We start from the raw sequence: 25,561 nt of genomic DNA, 5'->3' as shown, positions 1-25,561 counted from the left end.
ACACCACCCAGCTGACAAACAAACTGCTTACCAGGTGGAAGAGGGCATTGGGAAGCATTTCCATGTTACTATGCTGGCCATGTCCCTTGCACCAGTGTCAGAAATACATCAATGCAGTGGAAATTACATTATTGTCCAGTATACTTAGTGCTAAAGCCTCCATTCTGTAACGTGGGAGTGTCTGAGCATTGCTGGTTCAAAATATTTGGAGCAAGCCCTGATGTCAGTATTTACTGCACCATAGAAGATGTTACGCATTTATAAGTGCAAGGGTAATGGAAAAACCTGCCAACATATGCAGCAAAATTGGTAGCATTTGGAGAAACTCATGCCTAGGTTTGGCACATTCCTATTAAAGATGATATACAATCACAGCTAGATCCTTTCAACCTAAACGAGCTTATGCTTAATGTGATGTATGTTGCTATGTTTTAAATACAAGGAGTGACAGTCTTCATAAATTAAACCAGCCCCACTGTAGCAGCAGATCTGGGACAACTCCATAAATAATGCCAATCAGCCAAGAAGCATAGCCTGCCCAAGAGGAAAATTAAGGACAAAACCCCATCTTCACCTCTCTGAATATCCTAAACAACAGGGAGATGCATGTGCAAAAGAGCATTCTTTCCTTTCAAACACAATGCAGCAGGGTTTTGACTGTTGAGCAGGCTAATCATACAAAACGGTAACAATCCAATATGTTTGAGAATGGAATTGAATAAAAAAGGATCATCTTTGCTTGGGTGAAAGTACCAGTGTACATGACGATGCTATAGAACAGCAGCTCTTCCATCTCTGGAACTGCAAATCTGCATGGGTACATGATCATATTCAAGATGGCTCTTGTTCATTTTTGACACCAGAAAGCCTCTTACATTCTTGTTCCATTTGTGAAATCAGTCAGCTCCCTTGAATAGGACCACAGGGTGATATTCCTGTACTTGTACTGTTAGAGGTTGTTGATTTTTACCCACAATAGGTAAGACAGCAGAGCACTAAGGAATCAGCACACACTCCAGTTACAGAGTAGGTAGCAGAGGATGGTTTGGATATTGCAGCGATTTAGAGAAAACACATGGAGATCCTTGTGTGACTAAACACTAAACATTTATTGGTTAAATACACCTAGACAGGAAAGACCTATATCTAATCTAAAGGACTACCTAGTGGATAGATAAGGAGAGAGAGAAAGAGATGTATCCATCTGCTCTCTAGGAGGAAAGGAAGGATTGTGACTCAGCACAGGAAGTGCTGCAGAGTCAGTTCAGGGGTCATAGAGTAGGGACAGATAGGGAGACCCTGACTCACTGTCTCTACTCCCAATGCCCCTAGTGGTTGGTGCAAAAGGTCGATGCCCTGGAAGTTCATCTCCAACACCCCTTCTCATCGCCTGTCGCACCTGGTCATGACTTCCATCTTCTCACGAAGCATCTGGAATCTGTCTCCGGATAATGGCTTAGTTAATCCATCTGCCAGCATCTCTTCTGTGGGGCAGTACCTCAGCTGGACCACCCCTTTTTCTTGCAAGTCCCGAACATAGTGGTACTTTATGGGAATATGCTTAGTTCGAGATTTCATCTTCTCCATTTGGGAGATCTGGATACAACTTTGGTTGTCCTCAAACATCACTGTGGGTTTTGGTTCCTCGATGCCAAAGTCCGATAGTAGTTGGTGTATCCAGACTGCTTCCCTGCATGCTTCACTTGCTGAAACGTACTCCGCTTCTGTGGATGATTGTGCAACAAGTGACTGCTTGCGGCTACTCCAAGTTATGGCTCCACCTCCATACAGGAACAGGTGTCAACTTGTGGACTTGCGGTCCGTTCTGTCCTCGCCCCAGTCTGCATCCACATATCACACAAGTTTGGGATTGCTGTTTGCTGGGATCTCCAATACATAATGTGCAGTACCTGTCAGGTACCTTCCCAGTCTTTTGACCGCTATCCAGTCCTTGTTCGTTGGCACACTCACTTTTCTGCTCAGGATTCCTACTGCTGAGGCAATGTCTGGCCTTGTCACTGTGGCTGTGTACAAGAGTTTTCCAATTGCCTTTCTGTACTGGTTGTTGGCTGGTAAAGGCTGGCTGTCCTCATCTTGCTTCCAGAAATCAGCATCCATTGGTGTGCTGACTTCATTGGCATCTATCAGTCCCAGGCATTCTAGAAGATCTTTTATCTTCTGTTTTTGGTTGAGAAGGAATGTTCTGTTCTCTTCTCTTTCTATTTGGATGCCAAGGTAATATGAGATGCTTCCGAGTTCCTTCACCTCTATTTCCTTGTTCAGGTGTTGTACAATTTCATGACTGTCTTGCATTTCCTCATGTGCAAGAATCAAATCATCAGCGTAAGTCAGAATGTAAGTCCATCTATTGTCTCTGAGTCTAGAATATAGGCAGGGGTCAGCTTTTCCTTGCGTGAACCCCTCCTTAAGTAGTAATTGATTGAGTTTCTCATTCCATGCTCTGGCTGCCTGCTTTAAGCCGTAGATGCTCTTTTGCAGTTTGCACACTAGCCCCTTCTTTCCAGGTTCCTCAAAGCCTGGTGGTTGTTGCATGTAGATGTCTTCCTCGATTTCCCCATGTAGGAAGGCAGTCTTTATATCCAAGTGTTCAACTTGCATCCCTTTGGCTGCTGCCACGCTGAGCAATGTTCTAATTGACGTGTGTTTCACAACTGGTGCAAAAGTCTCATCATAGTCCTGACCATAGACTTGGGAGTATCCTTTGGCTACTAGTCTGGCTTTGTAGCGCTGTACATCCCCTTCTGCATCCTGCTTGACTTTGAAGACCCATTTGCATCCCACAGTCTTTCTTCCAGCGGGTAGTTCCACAAGTCTCCAAGTCTCATTTTTGTGCAAGGAGTCAATTTCTTCCATTGCTGCTTTTCTCCACTTCTCAGCTTCATCAGCTGGCAACCTTTCTATATCTTGCCACGTAGTGGGTTCTTGCATCTCTCTTCCTTTAGCCATGAGTGAGAGTCTGTTAGGAGGAACCCCTTTGTTATGCCTCTGTGAGCGCCTCAGTTCTGGTTCTGGTTGTGCAGCTCCTTCTGAATCTGGCACTGATTCCTTGGGATTGCTGCTTGACTCCAGATCCATTTGAGTCCAATCATATGGCTCTTTATTCATCTGGATTTCTGGGGAAATCTTTGATGCTTCACCTTGATTTGGTCTTTGTCTTTCATCGAAATACACTGCATTGCAGACTTTGACCTTTCCACTTTTTGGATCAAGGATTCTGTATCCTCTAGATTCACAGCCAACAAAAATTCCCAGTTCACATCTACAATTGAGTTTGGTCCTCTTTGCTTTGGGAATATATGCATAGGCCATTGAACCAAACACTTCAATGTGTCTTAGGGAAGGTTTTCTGTCGTGCCAAAGTTCAAATGGTCTTATTTGTTGCCTTGGTTGGCAATCTGTTTTGCAGGTAGTTAGCAGTCATCACTGCTTCACCCCAGAACCTGTCTGCTAGATTGGCATCATGCAGTAGACATTTGGTCATTTCCACTAGAGATCTGTTCTTTCTCTCAGCTACCCCGTTGAGCTGTCCAGTAAATGGAGGGGTAGTCTGGTGAGAGATACCATTTGATTTCATAAATTCTTTCATCTGGTTTGACATATATTCCCCTCCATTGTCTGACCTCAAACACTGGGGCTTCCTTCCAAATTTGTTGTTCACCAGTGCAATATACTCTTTAAATTTCTCAAACACCTGGCTTTTCTCTCTTAGAACATACACATAGCAAAATCGGGAGTAATCATCAATGAAAGTCAGGACATACCTATTTCCACCTGAACTGACCGGTAACGGCCCACAAACATCTGAGTGCACCAGTTCCAAAATGCTCCCGGACTGTACACTTCCCTTTGCCGGAAAAGTTGGCTTGACTCCCTTGTTAAGAATGCAACACTGACATCTGCTGGCCATTTCTGGACATGCCCTTATATTAAATCCCTCAGTTAGTTTCCTCATTTGGGAGTCAGTTTTAAAGTCTAGGCTTCGGTGGCCCAATTTTCTGTGCCATAAGAAATCGCAATTTTTGTGTTGGCAACTACTTGCCACGTTTGCTTGTGCAGTAGCACAGTCCACTTCAAAAAGTCCATCATCCCGCATGTGGGCAGTCATGATTAACTCATCACCTTTAGAGATGTAGCATGCTTCATTTTCAAAAATTGCTTTGCACCCCTTCTTGAGTCCATGCCCAATTGAAATCAAGTTGACTTGCATCTCTGGCACGAAAGGTGCATCAGTTATCTTAACCTCATAAGCTTCAGTAGCAGAGCCACAAAGTATCTTTGCTGTCCTCTTGCCTGCCACACTTATCTTCCTTGAATCTGCTAATGTGACATCCGATTTGTAGCATTTGTTGAGTTCAATGAACAAATTACGATCACAGATTATATTCTGGGATGCACCTGAGTCCAGGATGAAAGTGTGACCCTGTGTTCACTCTCCTAAGGTAATGCTGTAGCTCTTGATATTACTACTGGCCCTTTCAGATAAGCCACCTTGTCTGTGCTTCTCCTCCCTTCTTTGTTTGTCGCCATGACTCATCCCTGTGTTTACTTCATTGCCATGGTGACCAGGTCTGTGCCCTCTGAGTTTCCTGCTCTTTGGATATGCTGATGAGTCACTGAGGCTACTTCGCTTGCTAATGCTGGAATTACTTTGCCTGCTGAAATGTGCCAGAGCTTTCAAATTTCTCCTGATGCAACTTTATATTAAAATTTCTCAGACTGGAAATGACATAATCAACCTTCAGTTCACAGTGAGACAGTTCAAGAGCGACAATTAGGGGTTTAAAACTTTTAGGCAGGGATTGTAGGATTGCCCCAATTAGAATAGTTTCATTGAATTCACATTGGTTACTCTTCAAAAGCCTGTTAATTTCTAAGATATTTGCTATGTGGGCTTCAAAGTCTCCCCCTTCCTGCAGTTTGCTTTCACATAGCCTTTTATATAGGAGAAGAGCTGCGTTTGCAGAGACTTGGCCACATTGCTTTTTCAGTCTTCTGAAGCTAAATCAGTATCCCGCACATAGATCAATAAATCATCGCTTATACTCAAAATTAAAAGGCCATACGTGTGTTGGTTTTTCTTGTCCCACGAGGCTTGAACAGCTTCATCTTGGGCTGGCCATTTCTCTGTGAGCACTTCAAAGATTCCTTTTGTCATGAAAATCGCTTTCATCTTGAGGCCCCAGGTTTCATAGTTATTGCCATCCAGTTTGGGAAAGGAAGGAACCATTCCTGAGTAGGCTGTAGTCACAGGATCCATACTGCAGTTTCTAACTAACTCAGCTGCACTTTCAAAAATGAAAAATGAAAAATAAAATAAACTCTGCTTGTGCCTGGAAGCCTGTTGCTCATGCTGGGCCCATAACCCTGTTAGAGGTTGTTGATTTTTACCCACAATAGGTAAGACAGCAGAGCACTAAGGAATCAGCACACACTCCAGTTACAGAGTAGGTAGCAGAGGATGGTTTGGATATTGCAGCGATTTAGAGAAAACACATGGAGATCCTTGTGTGACTAAACACTAAACATTTATTGGTTAAATACACCTAGACAGGAAAGACCTATATCTAATCTAAAGGACTACCTAGTGGATAGATAAGGAGAGAGAGAGAGAGATGTATCCATCTGCTCTCTAGGAGGAAAGGAAGGATTGTGACTCAGCACAGGAAGTGCTGCAGAGTCAGTTCAGGGGTCATAGAGTAGGGACAGATAGGGAGACCCTTACTCACTGTCTCTACTCCCAATGCCCCTAGTGGTCATTAGGACAGTTGGTGCAAAAGGTCGATGCACTGGAAGTTCATCTCCAACATGTACTGTACACACTCATCATTACACACCGGTGCCTCAATCCATAGTCAATCCTCTGTTGCACCTTGTATTTAAAATGTCTCAATGAATGTACATCACATTAAGGAGGAACAAGCTTGACAAGCTTTCCCTTGGGGGATGGATGGAGCTGCTCTGGGAAGAGCAGAAGGTTCCAAGTTCCCTCCCTGGCATCTCCAAGATAGGGCTGAGAGAGATTCCTGCCTGCAACCTTGGAGAAGCCACTGCCGGTCTGTGAAGACAATACTGAGCTAGATGGACCTATGGTCTAACTCTGTATATGTTCCTATGTAAGCTAAATGGGAGGGGTGATCTAGCTGTGATTGATTGTACAGTTTTCCATAAGAGGAAAATCCATAACACGGATTCAGCTGGTCTGAGAAGGATCGAAAAGCGGATGCATAAGTGGCTCTGGCTCATTATAGTGCATTTCATGCTTCTGGATACAGTGTGAAGGGGAGATTTGCATGAGATGCATAATGCATCCCCAGTGCATGTAGTTTTCTGTAGTGGAGATGTACAGGTCCTTCCTTTGCACTTTCCCAGAAGCATGACAAGCAAAAGCACCAGCTCAAGCTGCAGGCAGCTATTTTAATATTGTAAATACAGGCAGAGTAATTCTTCTTTCAGGGTTTTCTGGTACTACAGTACAATCCTCTTATGGAAAACCAAACAATCAATCACAGCGAGATCACCCTTCCCATTTAGCTTGCTCCTGCTCAATGTGATCTACATCCATTGATGTATATCAGTGGATTGATTATGGATTGAGGCACAAGTCAACACTAATTGTGAGGTGGATAGAATGCAACCAGTAGCATTAGTGCAAAGAAAGGGAAGGGAAGGGAAGGGAGGGAGAAAGAGCAAAGATAGCATTAACTAGCATAGCTCCACTGAGGTCAAACCTATCCTAAAGCTTTAAAAAATCTCCCATGGTTCTCTGGGGGCAATTCTGGATCCCTGATACACACTTTGTGCAACAACTGATAGAGGTATGCTTCTCCAGCCTTATCATTTAGGACATAGAGGGCATGGTCACTGGCATCCTAGTACACACTCCTCAAATAATAGTTCATTACCACAAACAGTTTGTTCTCTACCGATGAAAGCCACCCAGATAGCATTACTGCAGACATGAATGGGTTTTTCTATATGGAATAACAGCTTATATACTAAGCCTATGATTAGTTGGGGTAAATAGTCACCCCAGTGCAATTTCTGCATATAGGATTTGCCTGGATATGTTTGATCAGTCTGAGCTGAGGTAGACTACAGAATATGCTGCCAAATTGGGGTTAGGGTTCAGGGTCATCCAACATTATTCACCACCTGTCCTAGTTACCTTGGTAACAAATTGATGTCCCATCTATACATCCTGATTTTGCAAGATGTTTTCAAAATAGCTTAGACAAACCCATTTTGTTTCCAAACTGCAAGATCACCTCATTACTGATCACCCTGCTAACTGAGCAAGGAGGCACCTTTTAAAAGTGACAATTCTCTTTATTTAGCAGGGGGAGAACAACTGACTCTATCCATCCCCAGCACATCATCCTTCCAGTGGCTGTTGCTGGTGTCTATCTTATGTTTCTTTTTTAGATTGTGAGCCCTTTGAGAACAGAGAGCCATTTTATTTGATTATTTATGTTAACCATTTTGGGAATTTTTGTTGAAAAGCTTTATATAAATATTCACCATATTTGTATATCTACCCTTTGCAAAGAAATAGAAGGTATTGCATGGCTCACCCCTGCCTTCTTGTTTAAGGGGGGGAAAGAAGGTTCTTGCCTGGTTTGGTACCAGTGGGTGGAGGGTCTTTCAATTATTACTGTATTTATCCACCATAATACATATGAGTTGAGACATAATGAAATACCCTTTCAACCAATCTTCTTAATGTTTTACAAACAGTTTTTAAAAACCTGTCATAACTGGTTTATAATTGCGCATGTGAGGCAGAATACAAAGTTACCCTGTGCCAATAACAATGTTGTTTATGGGGTACAAGGTTACCCCACAATAAGAAGAGAAATTGTAATTTAATGAGATTGAATGAGGGTTAAGAACAGTATCCAAACATCTGAAGAGCAATTAGACCAAGTAATTTCATTTTAGTTTGTATCAACTGGTAGTAATTATCCAACATATAAAATTAGTCTAATTACCTTGTAATGGCAATGTAATGACAATGCAATTATATCTTCTGTCTTTTAGCTGAATGTATGAAACAATGCAGGACCTAATTAAGATGAATTAAGGCATTCTTTTTTGGTCAAATGAATGCCTCCTTCCACATCACACACATCCTCGCTGATTCTCTTACCTTTTCTTTCTTTAATATAAATATTTCTTTCTTTAATATAAATATTTAAAATGTCCTTATGAAAATAATCCCTTGGCAGGCCTGCTCAATTTAGGCCCTCCCCCAGCTGTTTTTGGACTGCAACTCCCATAATCCCCATGCACAGTGGCCAATAGCCAGGGATTATGGGAGTTGTAGGCCAACATCTGCAGGAGGGCCAAAGCTGAGCAGCTCTGCGGTATGAAATAAACAGAAACAACATTTCTATGAAGCTCTTCCCATATATGAGTGGCATAATGAGAACAGATTGCAATATTGTGCCCGCCATTCTTTAGGCACACATCTAGTCTTTAATAGCTAGGCGTGCAAAACCTATCTGCCTGGAAAACAGAGTTGATCTCATTTTCATGCCAATCACATATTGCTGAAGGACTGTTTTCAGACCTCACACGCCTGTGTCAGGATTTCTCCAACAGAAGCACTGATTATTGTACATCTCTAGTAACTCTGAAATAGAGACTACACATTGGCCCATTTTGATATATTACCCTCGGCAGATACAGAGAGTTGATATAAAAAGATCCCCTACTAGGAACATTTTTGTCCATGTGAAGCCAATGCTATAGAGAACATAGGGCATGTTTTATTATACTGTTGTTTTTACTGGGACCTGAGAGCAGCATTCATTTTGCCTCTTTTGAATATTAGGCCAGTTGCAGCAGATGAATTATATATATTATTTCTATTGGACCAATGCTCTGAGGTGACATATAAAGTAGCCAAATATTGTGTGGCTGTCAAATGAACATCAACAAATCTCGGCTAAAGTCAGTAAATTCCAGTAGATGCATTGGATTAGATTTTGACAAAGTCTAGGTGGTTTTACTAGAATAAAGATAAAGTGTGCCATCGAGTCGGTACTGACTCTTGGCGACCACAGAGCCCTGTGGTTGTCTTTGGTAGAATACAGGAGGAGTTTGCCATTGCCATCTCCTGCTCAGTATGATATGATGCCTTCCAGCATCTTCCTATATCGCTGCTGCCCAATATAGGATACCAGAACAGTTTCTAAATAAACTGAATTAGAAGACAGATTCTAGAGAAGAACTGTATATGTACTGATGGAAATGCACTGTATTTTGGTATGGGTGAATATGTATATTGTTATATACTTGTATTAATGCTGGTCTGGGACTGTAATAATGATCTTATCTATCTATGCACTGGATAAACTTTTGCAATGTTTGAATGTAGTAACTGTAGAGAAAGAAGATCATGTGGTTTGACAAATTCATCTGCAGGCCTTAGGGAGAGCTTACCCAATATGTTTCCATAGCACATGGGAAATCTTCGAGGAAATAAATGTGTTCAAATAAGTGAAATGAACAAGTAGTACAAAAACAGAATTATTGTCATAATCTGCTCCCCAAATTATAGAAGTATTCTACGCTGAAAGACAGGGAGTCCTTCTCAGAAACCCCACAATTATTCCATCATAAAGTTTTAAGTTTAGCATTTTAAGCCTTAGCTTTCATCCATTATATCCCCCCCCATCTGTGGAGACAGTAGGGGAGGCTGGATTCTCTTAAGCACCCTCTCTCTTAGGCCCCATTGCGAATATTAATACTAAGTGGCAAAGCCTTGAAGAGCACACCAGAAATGCAATATACAGCCTAGATAACTGCTTAGAGGCCATACCAGATTTCTCCGTCCAAGGGTTCTTCACAGATGTGACTACATCTACGGAACAAGTACCTTAGCCTATCTTTTCTGACACCCAGGGTACATGTTTTCCTTACGGAAGTGCATTAACCTGTTCAGAGGCCCTTTTATGGGCCTCCGAACAGGTTAAAAAAACTGGCGGTTCAACTGCTTCGAATGTGGGGGGATACCTTTAAGGACTGGGGAGGGTGCACTCACCCCCCACTGCATTTCCTCCACCGGCGCTGCAGTTTAAAGGAGTCTGGCGGGGCAGTAGCATACCTCCCTGTCACCCCATTGCCTCCTTGGACCGGAAGTACCCAGCGCACATCTCGCTTGCTTGTGCACACATCAGGTAATTCCAGTCACTTCTGGTCCAAGGGGCAACGGGGTGGCAGAGGTGTATGCTGCCGCTCCGCTGGACTCTTTTAAACTGCAGCGCCGGCAGGAGAAACGCAGCTTGGGGTGAGTGCACCCTCCTCAGTCCTTATTGGTATCCCTCCCTCCTTTGAACCATGTTCTCTGCCCATCCTTAGTTTTGCTTCTGCAAGACTGAGTCACCTACTTCACATCTACTGTACTAACTACTATAAAAACTCTACAAAAATCAGTGTATTTATTATGATGATCAATTCATTCAAGTAAAGAATCAACTTAACCTCAGAAAACTAGGGATTACAGATAAATGGTTTCATCCTAGCAAACATCCTAAGCATATTTACAGTATTCAGAAGTAAGGGCCATTAAGTTCAATGGGATTTATTTCCTAATGAGTGTATGTAGAAGTGCAGCCTTAGATTGAAAAATTATGGATATTTGCTTTGGAGTAAGTTTCATTGAACATATTTTCTTCCAAGTAAACATGCACAGGATCAGACTGCAAAGGAATAAGTGAACATGCATGGGATCAAGCTGTATATCTCTCCAAATTGCAGTCCCTTCACCTGTTTGTTAATACTTCCACTTCAGTGTAAAAAGAGCAGAAAATCTAACCAGGGAAGATGCTAGATATCTTTTCATACACACACACACACACACACACACACACACACACACACACACCACTCTCTGCATGACTCTGTGCCCTTCCTACCACTTCTGCATCAAATGCAGTTCAACACTATCCATTTTCCTTGCTGAGCCAACTAGTTTTTAATAACAACTTCTCAATTTTACAACAGATCAATACAAACATCTCATATTGGCTGAGGTTCTAACACAGTCATTTCACTTTCACTTTTGTTTAGTTTAGGGATTCCCCCCCCCTCCTTGCAAGGAAACGGATCAATTTAACGAGATACGTTTGAAAGTAAAAAATAATAATAAATAAAACAAAACCCTGCACCTTAGGAGCCCAGGACACAATTTACAACCCTGTCATTAAGCCACACTAATCCTATTATTAAGAAGATAAATAATTACCCATTGCGAAGAAAGGAATTCCCAACAGAGTTGAGTTATATTTTCCATCCGTTATGAAAAATATCCCTGCCGCAGTGACACTGGAGATACAGATAGTGAGTACTCCCAGAAGCCCCAGGAAGGGCTTGCTGCGAAGGCAGTCTTTCATGGAGCTGGAAAAAATAGCAGTCACCAGAATCAGCATCAGGCTCACCAAGATCTTGCCCCTGGCCAAGACACTGGTCTTGTGAAAGTCCCTCCACAGGCTAAAGGAGGCTAGAGAATACAGCTGCAGGTCCTCATGGCTCAGCCGCAGCTTTTGCACCAGTCTGCAGAATTCATTCTCCCATTTTTCGCCAATGAGGTCCTGGGCAGCAGAATGATAGGTTTGGAGGTAGTAAGTGATTTGAATGGCTCTAGCTGACTTGACTCTCTGGTCCTTGCTGTTTGGCGACTCCATGACCCCGCCAAGCTGATGACCAATAAAGCTGTTTCTTCCATCCTTAAGTGAAAAACCAAAACACAAATACAAATTATGTGGTTACCAGCAGCAACATGCTAGAATGTTACAAGTTTCAAAACTTTTGAGAAACAGAGAGACAGTTTGGTATGGAATTCCCCTTCAAGTGCCTACTCAGCAAAATGAATGTACTATATATATATATATATATATATATATATATATATATATATATATATATTTCACATACATGGGAGGACCTTTCAGAAGGGAATTGCCCACGAAGCTCTTGAATCTAGGTGTCAGTAACAGTGATGGGTGAGGTTCTCCTAGCTTGAAGGAGTACTGGCCTTAAAATAAGCAGAGGCATTTCCCCCAAGCTTGAGAAATAGATTGGTTTATTCCTGAGCCAATCCAAATTTGAACCACCCTCCATACCCATAAACTCTCAGTCCCTCCAGTCCCCTCTCAACCTACTGACTGCAATGTCAGTAAGCCTTCAATAAGGCTAAAGGTAAACCAACAACAGGGTTTGGAAAAAAATCCCCGTTATGCAATTAGTGCCCTGTGCTACTGCTCATTCATTCATTCCACTGACTTATATTCTATAATTAGTAAAAAGATAAACATATGCCCCGCCTTGTTAGACAACACCCATGAGCCCCACAGCCACAGGGCTGTTCCCAATGGAGGTGTTTTTGGTGGGGTTTGTTTTGGTTTTGGGTTTTTTTTAAGTTAGGTTCACAGATATAGCACACCAGACACCTGGGAGGCAAGACACTGACTGTAGCACTTGCTGTGTTGAATATTGCTGGTCTAGACAGTAGGGCTGATATGCTCTACAATCAGGCATTATCGGAAGGATTTCTGATACAAGAGCAAGGAGCAATTCCGACTAAAGTCCCTGATGTCCCATCTGAAATCCTTCTACTTCCAATAGTACAATATCAGAACAAAATCAACTCAGCAGCTTGGAGAGACACCCTCTCCAGGCTGGCTCCAGGCTGGTTTTTAAGGACTGTACCCACAAAATTGGGGAGTGAGGGGGCAATAGTAAACCCCAGGAAGCACCCACTGGCCTAGTGGGTACTTCTTGCGGGTTACCTTGCCACCCCACCCAATTTCAGGGATGCAGTCCTTTAAATCCAGGTCTGGAGCCAGTGAGGGGAGACTTTCTCTCCAAGCCAGCTTCCAATGAGGATTATCTGTAAAAATGTTGAGACAATACCAACCAGATATGGCTACTACCAATAGTATTGGGGAGGCCATATTAGCCTTCCCCCCTTCTTTTCTTTCTTTTTTGGCATATAGGATCAGCATTGATTTGATATTTCTGGTGGTACACAGGCTTATTAGGCAGCAGACCGCCAATTAGTACGATCAGTTCTAGTGGCACAGCTCTGATGAATGACTGCAGTGCGACCACTCTGTATAAGGAACCTTTTCCCCCTCCAGGTACAAACATTAAATTCGCAAAGAAAGCTGCACTCTTCCATGGAGCACATCAGCAGCTATATCTCATCCAACAAGCTCTTATGCCAGCACTGCAGTCATAGTACATCGGTATTACAAGCATGGTTGTGCAGATGTAAAGGGTAGGTCGACTTTTTACAATGAATACAATACAAAGCAAGTTAGAATGCCAGCTTACCAGGCCATCATCTCCCCTACGCCTCCTCCCAACACACACACACACACACACACACACACACACGTTGGCTGCCAATGCAAGTTATTCAATTGCTCTTATGGTTCCGTAGACCATTTTGACAAGTCAGATTGCATTATCGTTACATTCTTCATTATGTTGTGGTTACAGCTGAGCCAAAGTCTCAAATTTATGCTCAAAATGGAAACATTACTTAATAAATATTATACACCCCGCTCAGTTTGGCATTTCACCTTCTTCAGGGGCATTAGGAAAGATAACAAAAATCGTATTCACTATTGAATTGTTTTTTTAAAAGAGTGATAATCAAACTGTGTATACAAGAAATTCTGAACACATTTACCTGGTCTTTGAACTCTTTGTTTAAAGCAGTAAGAGTTAATTTTTTTTTTAAAGCAAGACTCTTAATAGATGTTACATATAACAGTTAGCCAAGGCATGCACTATATATAAAGATCAGGTATGTTTGTTTAAAATTCCACAAAATCCATATTCATAAGGCCTATAGAACATAGTATGGGACCAAAAACCCTGCAAAAGCAGAGGTAAAGTGGTTACAACCTCCCTGTATCAACAGAGTCTGAACTGGTAATACAATAAAAAGAGCTATTCTACCATCTCATTGAAAGGGAGAATGAGAATAAAACTGCACAATGACTGAAGAAAAAACATTTTTACTTGCAAAACATTTTGTTCTACTTACTGCAGTAGTTTATTCAAAGCATACCATTTCAAAATTACGACTCTGGTGGAACACTCATTATAGCCCATAAGGGTCTAATTTGTAGATATGAAACACGTCAGGTTAAGGAACTTATAAAGTTGATCATTATGTTCAAAGAAAATTGGCCGTATCAAATTAAACATTTGAAATGGTGAAAAAGGTGTTTCTTCTATTCTATTAAAGAGAAATGATCTTACAAAAATGTTTGTGCCTGAAATACTATTTTAAAAAACACTTAACATACCAGTATTAAAAAAAACTGACACACAGTTGAATAACTAGCCATGTCATAATATTTCAAATAAATTACAAATGCTCTCTTCATTCACAAAAGTCCTATGAGACTAAAGCAGAGCAATTTGATGTTATCTTTCCTAGCAGCCTTGAAGAAAACAAAATGTTGAAAGACATTTGGTATATTATTTCACAATGCAACTCTCAATTTCAAGCATTATTAAGCTTTGTCTCCTTTTGGGGGGCTTCTATCCCAGAATGAGGTGAGGTGCCTTATAAAGGGGAAATGATATTATTCCCCCAAATAATTCTGTACCCAGTATAAAGTATTAATATGTCTTACTTACTATATTAACACCCCAAACTATTGCATAGCAAACAGACTAGATGAAAAGTCCCAAGTTCAAATATCTTTCATTTTAAGAATGCTTTAACTGGAGTCTCATTGCATGCACTGTCATGGGTAAGCGAGAGGTAAGGCCATTACAAATAAAGAGAAAATATGTATTTGCTAGCTTATTTAAAATACGGGATTGATATGAAGTCTGGTTAAGTCCACCTAAATCTCCTTGAGTATCAATGGCAGAATATTCCAAAATTTCAGTTTTTCCGCTAAGACCACTAAAGTTTAAGGGGTAATGTTACAGATATGAAGACATAGTAATTTCCAATAGGATGGCTGCTTATGCAGAAATTAATTTTTTTAAGAAGATCCATCTCAATCCCCGGTTTAAATTTTTCCCCCTGAGCTCTAACTCACAGCTAAAAGAAGAAATTGCATTTGAGATAAGCAAAGAATACTCAGCATCTAACATAGTGAATACTGCTAGAATATGAATTTGAGGAAGTGAAAGGCTAGACCTAGTTACAGGTGGTATATGAATGTGCAAAATAAATAAATAAAATAGATGCTATGATGGGCAAAGAGCATAGGACATAATGGCTGACATGTCCCACTGCGTAATGCAGGCAGTTTGGAACTACCCATACCACTGCAGCTTCTAAAACACATGCCTGCAACAGGACTGTTCCATTGCTACTTACCTTGTGTGATGGCAAAAGGTAGCTACTTACATTGGCCATCACAGAAGGTAGCTACTTACATAGACCAGATTCACAAGTAATGGCAAACTGGAGGTAAAAGTGGCAAAGGTTTCAGTTTGTAACTCCAAATCGCGTCTCAAAAGTTCACCAAACCATGGCCCACTAAGCCCCCGTTCAAGAATAGGGGAGCCCCTCCTTGCTGCTCGGCCTCCAAGGCAGAACCCAGCAATCTACATGATGGCCAGATGGTGGACAAAGTGTCACCACGTCAGTGGGGCAGTCACGATTGGCCATGATCTCGAAGGGGGAGTGCCAAATGCAGGGGTGTATTTTCGGAGCACTCCACCTGCCCTCGGCAGGGAAAGGGCTTTTAAAGCCCTTAAAAGCACTGCCTTGCCCTCCCACGCCATAGCAGCACTTCTTCTGCCAACGAGGGTAGCCCCGCACCCTGATAGTCCCACACAAGCACAAATTCTCAGGGGGTTGGGGCCCAATTAAGGGAGGGGAGGGGAACATCCAGATCTACTAGTATGGGATATGTAGATGAAGGAGGGCAAAGGATGAGGGAGGGCAAAAGGCCACCGTAACATGGAAAGATGTCGCAAGTGGTAACCCCAGGAAAGAAGACCCAACTGAAATCCTGCTGGGCTAGCCCTCTCATGAGATGACCAGTCTTCTGGGGAAGGCTATGCCCATCCAAGGGGGATGCCCAACCCAAGGTTGCGAGCTCATGAGTTGAGCCAGCCCACCCACCCATGCACCCAAGGGGACCATGCTTGTGTGCTGTCCCCAACTTTCAATGTTAAAAAATAAATCAGATTCTCCACAACCTTCCCCTGCCCCAATTCCCTGTGAAGCCTTGCATACATCCAGTGAAGATTCTCACACTCCATGTGCCATAGCCTGTCCGCATGCACTGCCAAGGCAGACACAGGGACAGATCTTCAAACCTACCCAGAACTCCCGGGTCCAGTTTAGCGTTGCACCGTATGCCAATCAGCGGGCACAGGGAATTGTGGGATAAGGAGCCCCCCATTCTCCACCAGCTCCAGGGCAGCAGGCTCACCATTCCGGGGCATGGGCAAGGGTGCACATGTCCACATGGGCAAACGTTTCTGCAGCAGCTTGGCCACAGTCCTCAAGACAAGCAAAGCACTCTCCAGAGTACCCCTCCCCACGGCTTCCCTCTGCACAGCAACCTGGCTCTGTTTAGAGCCCCCATGTCCTGACACTCTTGTGAGGGAGGTGTCAGTGGGAGAAGGGGATGTTTTGCCCTCTGGCATCAATTGTGATTTCTCCTGGCAATTCTCTTCCCTCCTCTCTGATGGTCCTGCTCATGAGTTGTCCCCATAGCCTTTCACTCTCATGACTGAGCAGTATACCTCGGGTTGGGTGACTGTTTCTCTGAAGAATGAGTTCAGATTCCCACTATCAACCCTAGTGACTAGTCTTGATCATAAGCAAGCCTGGGCTGCTCTCCCATTTCCAACCTTTCTGTAAAAAGAATAGAACTTGGCTACTTAGGAATTCCTGCTGAGGGATGCCCTTTAAACCCTTCCCAGAGCACCTCCCCACCAAAAAAACCCTATTTGTTCAGCCAAGAGAGACAGCAGGTTCAGGCACGGACCTTTAAACCCATTCAAAGTTCCCGAGTCTGGTCCAGTGTGGTGTCGTATGCAGATCTCCCGGTGCAGGGACCAATGGGAGAGGGCAGCCCCAGTTTCCGGCTGCCTCAGGATGGAGTTGTCACCCCTGGGAGGCACGGGCAGGGGTGCACATCTCCACATGGGCTGGAGGGGGCATGGTTTTGCAAAAGCCTGGCCACGGTATCCAAGACAAGGAAAGCAGCCCCCACCCCTCCCCTCCCCTCCCCATGGCTTCCCTCCACACAGCGACATGGCTCTATCTCAGGCCTGCACAACTCAAATGACCTGGCAGGCCAAAACCAACCGTGACTTGGTTCATGGGGGCCGAGGTCAATTCTTAGGGTGCTGATTATTAGAGTAACACTTAATATCAATCAATCAATCAACCAAATTAAAGTGAAATGAATTAAAAATGAATTAAAAATGAATTTAATCAATATTTAACTTTTGGTGTTCTGGCAGGCCAAGATTGATTAAATTAATATGAAATAAATTGAATTAAAATTCATTCTAATAATATAAAAATTTTACAATCTGTACAAAATACATAATAAAATGCATTGTTCTTCCTTTCCACCTCTGCCAAATCATCACACATAACATGGAACACTTTTAAGGAGAAAAAATATGAGAAGCTCTTCTCATAATTTTAGAAAAGAAGGGAGAAGGGGAAAGAAAGATGGAAAGGATGCAGCAGGAGGCTTGGCTTGAGAGAGAGAGAGACAGAGACAGAGAGAATGGAGCGGTCGTGTGTGTGTGTGTGTGTGTGTGTGTGTGTGTGTGTGTGAGAGAGAGAGAGAGAGAGAGAGAGAGAGAGAGAGAATGGAGCAGTCTTGGTGGGAGAGAGTCCATTCCCCGTTGTTCCAGAGGTCCCTATTCTCCACCCGCCACTAACAGCTTTCCCTCCACATCCCTCGGCAATGCTTTCTCTCCCCGCCAGGCTCCCTCCGTCCCTGCCATTTTTGCCCACCCCGCCACTGGACTCCCTCGTGGGGCCACTGTCCACCGCCACCTCCTACCTCATTACCGCCGCCACCCCCCCCCCCCAATTCCAGTCACCGCACAGCTGAGGAGATGCCCCCGGGGCTATTTCCCCTTCCTCCCCCTGCTGCTTAACCCCCCCCCCAAATTCCAGCCGCCATGCAGCTGAGGAGATGGCTGCGAGGGTGCGGGTGTCCTTCCCTACCCTCCCCCATGGCGGGGGCGGAGGTGCACGGTGACAGAATTCAGAGTGATGCTCGGGCCTGCTATTTGGCCCGGCGTCGCTTTCCAACTGCGAGGCACGCCAGCGCAGTAAAGAGACTTAACTGCGCAGGCGCGCCTTGCAGTTGGGAAGCAACGCCGGGCCAAATGGCAGGCCCGAGTGTCGCTCTGATTTCTGTTGCTGTGCGCCACTGCTGCTGTGGGGGAGGGTAAGGAAGAACACCCGCACTCCCGCAGCCATCTCCTCGGCCGCACAGTGGCTGGAATTTGGGGGGGGGGGTTAAGCAGCAGGGGGAGGAAGGGGAAATAGCCCTGGTGGCCAGGAAAAAAGGCCTCGCGGACCGCATGCGGCCTGCAGGCCATATGTTGTGCAGGCCTGCTCTAGCTAGAGTCTCCATGGCCTGTCACTCTTGTGAGGGAGATGTCCATGGGAGAAGGGGATGTCTGGTCATCACACATGAATAGAGATTGTGCTTGGCTATTCTTTCCCCTTCCCTTGGATGGTTCTTCTCATGAGTTCTGTGGGGGTGCCCCTATGGCCTGGCACTCTATTGAGCCTTAGCCAGCATGCTCCTTCGGCCCCTCTGCTGCATTTTGACCCAAGTACTGCTGTCCCCCGTGACCAGCCCTGCTCATGAATAAGCCTCAGGAGCGAACATCCCACCCCCTGGGGAAGGGGCTGGGCTCCCCTTCCCCAACCTTTCTCTGTTAAAAATATAACTTGGCTGCCCCCCAGTACCTCTTAAAACCAGACAGGAGTGCCCCCCCCCCACTATCTGCTCTCCACCTGGAGATGGGATGCCCTGCATTGGCTATCCCTGTAATGAGAAGGCCATTTGTCAGAGCATGCCTGTGTGTGCGGACATAGGAGACACTGGGTTTGGGCACAGGCCTTCAAGCTCCTTCAAAATTCTGGGTCCCGGTCCAGTGTGGCACTGTATGCAGATCTCCTGGCACAGGGATTCCTGGGAGAGGGGAGCCCTGGTTTCCAGGGCCCCAGGACAGTGGGGTTAGCCTTCGGGGCTGTGGGTAAGGGTGCACATCTCCACATGGGCAGGCAGGCTGGTAGGGCACAAGGTTTGACAGCAGTTTCACAGCAACTGCTGAAACCAGGACAGCTCTCACCAAAGTACCTGTCCCCATGGCGTCCCTCGTAGATGGGGTAATGATCTGGCTCGGTAATGATCTTCTCTAAGGAATGACACTCTTGTGAGAGAGCAGTCTGGGGGAGAAGGGGATGTCTTATCACTTCACATGATTAGCGATTCCTAATCTGTGCCCCCACCTTTCTCGTCACAGATCTTGCTCTTCACAGGTTCTTCTCACAAGTAAGCCTATGGACCCCTAGAGGACGGTGCTATGCCCCCCTTCCCCAATCTTTCTGTGGAAAAATATAACTTGGTTGCTCAAGAATCCCTGCCTGCTGCTGCCTTTTGGAGCATCCCTGGGCATCCCCCCGCCCTATGCTCCCCTACTGGCACTGTGATGGGGTGCCCTGCGTATGTAGCTAACTGATGTGCTTATGAGCATACATCTTTGTCACTTCATTCTTGAGGAGGAGCACACTTAGTACCCATCCAGTCATCCCCTCCTCTTTCCCTCCTGCTTGCAAGGTGAGTGGAACAAGGGACAGAGTGAGAAGAGGGAAAGCCCCCGAGCGACTCTGCACCTTGACAGGCTGACAAGTGTGGGATGGGGTGTGGCGGCATCCCTGTTGCCTGGCAACTCCATAGCTGACAGGAGGGGTGGGGCTAATTCTCCGAGAGGCTGTCAATGAGAAGCACCAAAGGCATGGACTAGCCACATGCTTGGGCAGGTCTGCGCCACTGCCTCTCTGATTGCAGTTTGGATTGTTTATTTATTTATTTATTTATTCATTCATTCATTCATTCATTCATTCATTCATTTCTATACCGCCTTTCGTTAAAAGAAAACCCCAAGGCAGTTTACAAAAATTAAAACATACAATAAAAAGCAGTAAAAAATCAAGCTAAAAACAAGCATAAAAACAGACAACAGATAAAAACACATAAAAGCAGCAGTAAAAAATGATTATGTAAAAGCCTGGGTAAAAAGCCAAGTCTTTAAAAGCTTTCTAAAAGCTGTGATGGAGTCCGAGGAACGAATGGCCACTGGGAGAGCATTCCAGAGTCTAGGAGCAGCAACAGAGAAGGCCCTGTCCCGAGTGCACGACAGCCGGGCCTCCCTCATTGTCGGCACCCGGAGCAGGGCCCCCCCAGATGTCCTTGTCAAGCAGGCACCAACCCTTGGGAGCAGGCGGTCCCTCAAATACCCCAGGCCCAAACCATTTAGGGCTTTAAAGGTCAAAACCAGCACCTTGAATTGGACCCGGAAACAAACCGGCAGCCAGTGCAGCTCTTTCAAAATGGAGGTGATACGTTCCCAATGGGCAGCTCTGGATAAAACCCTCGCTGGCGCGTTTTGCACTAGCTGCAGTTTCCGGATATTCTTCAAGGGCAGCCCCACGTAGAGCGCGTTACAGTAATCCAGCCACGATGTGACTAAGGCGTGGGTAACCGTGGCCAGATCTCCCTTCTCGAGAAAGGGACGCAGCTGGTGCACCTGCCGAAGCCATGCAAAGGCACCCATGGCAAAGGCACCCTCCACCTGAGCTTCCAAAAGCAGAGCCGGGTCCAGTAGTATCCCCAAGCTGCATACTTGCTCCTTCAAGGGGAGTGCAACCCCATCCAGAACCGGTAAAATCTCCTCATCCCGATTGGCTCTCCTACTGACCAACAGTACCTCCATCTTATCCGGATTCAATTTCAGTTTGTTAGCCCACATCCAACCCATCACGGCCTCCAGCCCCCGATTCAGGACATCCACCGCCTCTCTAGGATCAGATGACAAGGAGAGATAGAGCTGAGTGTCATCCGCATATTGCTGACAACTCAGTCCAAATCCCCAGATGACCTCTCCCAGCAGCTTCATGTAGATGTTAAACAGCATGGGGGACAAGACCGAGCCCTGCGGGACCCCACAGGCCAACGGCCACGGGGCTGAGCAGTAGTCCCCCAGCACTACCTTCTAGACCCTCCCCTCAAGAAAGGACCGGAACCACCGCAACACAGTGCCTCCGATTCCCATACTCGAGAGGCGGCCCAGAAGGATACCATGGTCGATGGTATCGAACGCCGCCAAGAGGTCCAGCAGAACCAACAGGGACGCACTCCCCCTGTCTAGTTCCCGGTGTAGGTCATCCACTAGAGCAGTGTTTCTCAACAGCCGGTCCGCGGACCGGCAGCGGTCCGCGGAGGCTTGAGTGCCGGTCCGCGACTAGGAAGGCAGGGCTCCAAACTGAATACGCTTGTTTTTCTATCCGCTTTTCTCTCCGCTGTAAAAGTTTTTCTCTCCCCGGAAATTCCGAGGCTCCTGGAACGTCAGTGGCCAATAGGGGTGGAGCAGGGGCGGGGCTTGTGCCGAGGCGGGAAGATAGCCCAGTCAGTGAGTGAGTGAGTGGAGAAATTGGGTGGTTGCTGGAAGGTGGTTTTTTGAGATCTTTGAAGGTGAGCTGCTTAAACTTACTGGGCTAAAAATAAGTGAGATGCTGAGGCTGTGAGTGTTTGCTTTGACCAACTGCAGGGGGGGTATATTTAGGAGGGCGGGAGGGTTTACTTACCCCTCCCTGCCGCTTTCTTGCTTGTCGCCCACATGGCCAGATCAAGGCCCAGAATCGGCAGTCTGGGCCCAAATCGGCCCAGACTGCCGCCGCCACCACCCGCCCACCCAGCTGCCCCCACAGAAGCTAAAGAAGCCGCCGCCGCCCCCACACGACCGAAGACGGCGAAATAGGCCCAAACTACTGCCTGCCCCAAACAACTGCCGTGGCTGCAGCCGCCGCCCAGCCGCCCCCACAAAGGCCCAATTTCAGGCCAAAGAAGCTGCCGCCGCCGCCCCCACATGGCCGAAGACGGGCCAAATCGGCCCAAAACTACTTGAAGAAGCTGCCACTGAGATTGCGGTTTTTTTCCCTCTGTGCTGCCAGGGGGATGCTTGGCGCCTGACTGTGCCTGTGCCGCCACCGTCGACTGCTTCTCCTGTTCTTCAACTATCGGGGACTCACGCGAGGGAGTGCAGAGCAGAGCATTGAGGATAAATAAGCCAGTAGTGCTGTGCATGGCCACAGAGTTGGGATGCTGCACAGAAACACTGACCTGCAAACGGAGGCAGTCCCCGGATCCCATCCCATCCCCCCCCCCCCCCGGGAAAATGGCCCTGTTCCAAGTTTCTTCGCTCCGCACTCGACAAAAGTTGCTCCCAAAGTGCCACTCCTTAATCTGGCTTTCCCTGGCGCAGACTCCTCACCCTGACTCCGCTCTTTGCGGGCTTTCCTCCCTCGGCCCTGCCCAATCCCTGCCTCTTGTTGCTCCCTCGCCTCTCTGCCCTCAAACCCCACTCCGACCTGCTAGCCTCTCCCTTTCGCCCGCCCTTGCTCGCTCTTACTCCTCCTAGCCGCTTCTTCTGTTCCAGCCCTTTCTCTGTTTTGGCGACGCCTCGCTTCCCTCTTCTTCCGCTACAACTCTGAGTCTCCTGCAACTTTTCTTTTGCAGTCCCACGTTACGTGGGCTTAAATAAGCCAGCAGTGCTGTGCATGGCCACAGAGTTGGGATGCTGCACAGAAGCACTGGCCTGCAAACAGAGGCAGTCCCCGGATCCCATCCCATCCGCCCCCCGCGAAAATGGCCCCGTTCCATCTCCGAGCCGCGCGGTCTGAGGGCTGCGCCGACCTGCTGCGCCTCATGAAGGAGCTTGCTAGATATGAAGAAATGGAGGATCAAGTAGTACTGACTGGGAAAGATCTGCTTGCTTGAGGATGGCTTTGGAGAACACCCTTTCTACCACTGTCTTGTTGCAGAAGTACCAAAAGTTTGTCATCTCTTTGCCATTCACAAATACAGCCCCAATATTGCTTTTGGGAGAAAGTAATGCAAGCATTCAAATAGTGCTTGAATGTGTTCTATTTTAATGATTCTTTTTTTATATACATGTACTAAGAGTCTCCTTGGAATTTGGGAATGCATACTTTCCAGTAAGCAGACATGGCTCTTATTTATGGCTACATGGAAAGGAAGAATATTGTTGGTTTTCATACCAAGGTTTTATTTTGAATATCTCATTATCAGACTTCTTCCTCTGCTCCTAAAATATTTGAATATAATGTTCACATTAACATTGTGTGCATTTTGATATGTAAATAGTATGTAAATAAAATACAGTTTATTGTTTAACAAATTTTATTTTATGACATTATTTAATTTCTTAATTAATTTCTTGTGTAAATAGTATGTAAATAAAATAGTTTATTGTTTAACAAATTTTATTTTATGACATTATTTTAATTGCAAGTTAATTGCAAGTAGATGCAAGTTTTGGACCGGTATAAAGTCTTAGATATATAAAATAAAATTAAACTTGAAACCCCTCTACTAACTGCTGGTCCGGGAAACTGCACACAAAGAATGTAGCGGTCCTTGACACTCTGCACAAATGATTTAGCGGTCCTTGAGTCCAAAAAGGTTGAGAAACACTGCACTAGAGCGACCAAGGCAGTCTCAGTTCCATACCCGGGGCGGAAGCCAGATTGAAAAGGGTCCAGATAATCCGTATCATCCAAGATCCTCTGCAGCTGGGACGCCACCACACGCTCCATCACCTTGCCCAAAAAGGGCAGGTTAGACACAGGTCTATAGTTGTCCAGGTTGGAGGGATCAAGGGAGGGCTTTTTTAATAGAGGTCTTACCACTGCCTCCTTAAGGCACGATGGCATCCTGCCCTCCCTTAATGAAGCATTAACGATCACCTCCAGCCATCTGCCTGTCCCCTCCTTGGCAGCTTTTATTAGCCATGAAGGGCAAGGGTCAAGAGCGCACAAAGTCGCCCGCACACTGCCCAGGATCTTGTCCACATCCTCAGGCCGCACCAACTGAAAAGAATCCAACACAACGGGACCAGATGGTACCAAAGGCACGTCTGCCGGAACTGCCAAAACTCTGGAGTCCAGGTCAGCACAGATGCAAGCGACTTTATCTGCAAAGCGACAGGCAAACCGATCACAAAGAGCTGTAGATGACTCCTCCCCCATTGTCTGGGGGGATGTGTGGAGCAAAGTTTTCACCACACAAAACAGCTCTGTTTGTCTGCACTGAGCAGACGCAATGGAGGCAGAGAAAAAACATTTCTTCGCCACCCCCACCGCCACGGCATAGTCCCTAAAATGGGCTCTAGCCCGTGTTCGATCGGATTCGTGACGACTCTTCCTCCAGCGTCGTTCTAGCCGTCATCTGAGTTGCTTCATCGCCCTAAGCTCCGAGGAAAACCAAGGAGCAGAACGGGCTCCACCAAGCCGGAGAGGGCGCTTGGGGGCAACCGTGTCAACAGCCCGGGCCATCTCTCCATTCCAGAGATCAACCAAGGCCTCGACAGGGTCACCAGCTCTGGACACTGGAAACTCCCCGAGGGCCGTCTGAAATCCAAGCGGATCCATAAGCCTCCGGGGGCGGACCATCTTAATCGGCCCACCACCCCTGCAGAGGGCAGACGGAGCAGTCAAACTAAACCCCACCAGGTGATGATCCGTCCATGATAAGGGAGTGGTCTCAAATTCCCCCACCTCCAGATCATTTATTTCCCGGTCGGCAAAAACCAGATCCAGAGTGTGTCCCGCCACGTGGGTAGGGCCTGATACCAATTGAGACAGGCCCATGGTTGCCATGGAGGCCATGAAATCCTGAGTCGCGCCCACTAGGGGGGCCTCAGCGTGGACATTGAAATCCCCCAAAACAATAAGCCTGGGGGAACCCAATGCCACCTCCGAGACCACCCCCGCCAGCTCAGGTAGGGAGACTGAAGTGCAACGGGGTGGTCGGTACACCAGCAGAATCCCCAGCCTATCTTGGAGGCCCACCCTCAAGGACAAACACTCAAAATTCTGAGATTGCCTGACCGGGCACCTGGAAACGGGGAGGGTCTCTCGAAAGATGACTGCAACGCCTCTGCAGAATCTGCATGAAACCGCAGTTATCTGAAGTTAAACGCTTCAGTGGCCAAACCTTAGGTCTCAGTGGTGAACCTTAGTGATAACTGAGATTGCTCTCAGTCCTTAACCACAGGTTCATGCGTTCGAATGTAAGGGAGTTCCAATCTTGGCCACATTTAACTCCAGTTTAGCATTACATGTGAATCTGGCCATTGTGTGATGGTATGTTGTGACATTACTGGCGTAGAAACAATGCAAGCTGCATCACAACATGCAATCACACAACAGTAAGTAGTAAACAGCCCTGTTGTACAGCAACATGAATGTGCATTTTAG

General features: G+C 45.9%; 1 protein-coding gene and 1 long non-coding RNA gene across 4 annotated transcripts in view; one reads left to right on the top strand and one right to left on the bottom strand.

Annotated features, from left to right (window-relative positions):
- The window catches only part of PTCHD4 (patched domain containing 4), a 107,420-nt gene that overhangs the window by 28,868 nt on the left and 52,991 nt on the right, over nt 1-25,561 (bottom strand). Inside the window, exons 1-2 of one of the 3 annotated variants that reach the window (XM_053286993.1) lie at nt 19,514-19,537; nt 11,270-11,750 (exon numbers count right to left, since the gene is read on the bottom strand). In XM_053286993.1, the coding sequence (XP_053142968.1) occupies nt 11,270-11,708 (439 nt within the window). In that variant the 5' untranslated portion in view covers nt 11,709-11,750; nt 19,514-19,537. Of the gene's footprint in view, nt 1-11,269; nt 11,751-17,006; nt 17,215-19,513; nt 19,538-25,561 lie in introns of those variants that run through there. The other 2 variants (XM_053286992.1, XM_053286994.1) reach the window with 2 other exon arrangements.
- Nucleotides 21,264-23,564, top strand: LOC128341011 (uncharacterized). Its single transcript, XR_008314145.1, has 2 exons — nt 21,264-21,755; nt 22,800-23,564. It is a non-coding gene; the product is annotated as an uncharacterized LOC128341011 (long non-coding RNA).

Source organism: Hemicordylus capensis, chromosome 1 (genome assembly GCF_027244095.1).
Source record: "Hemicordylus capensis ecotype Gifberg chromosome 1, rHemCap1.1.pri, whole genome shotgun sequence".
NCBI lineage: Eukaryota > Metazoa > Chordata > Lepidosauria > Squamata > Cordylidae > Hemicordylus > Hemicordylus capensis.
The sequence above is the reverse complement of the archived record's forward strand: the minus strand, read 5'-3'. Positions and strand labels throughout refer to the sequence as shown.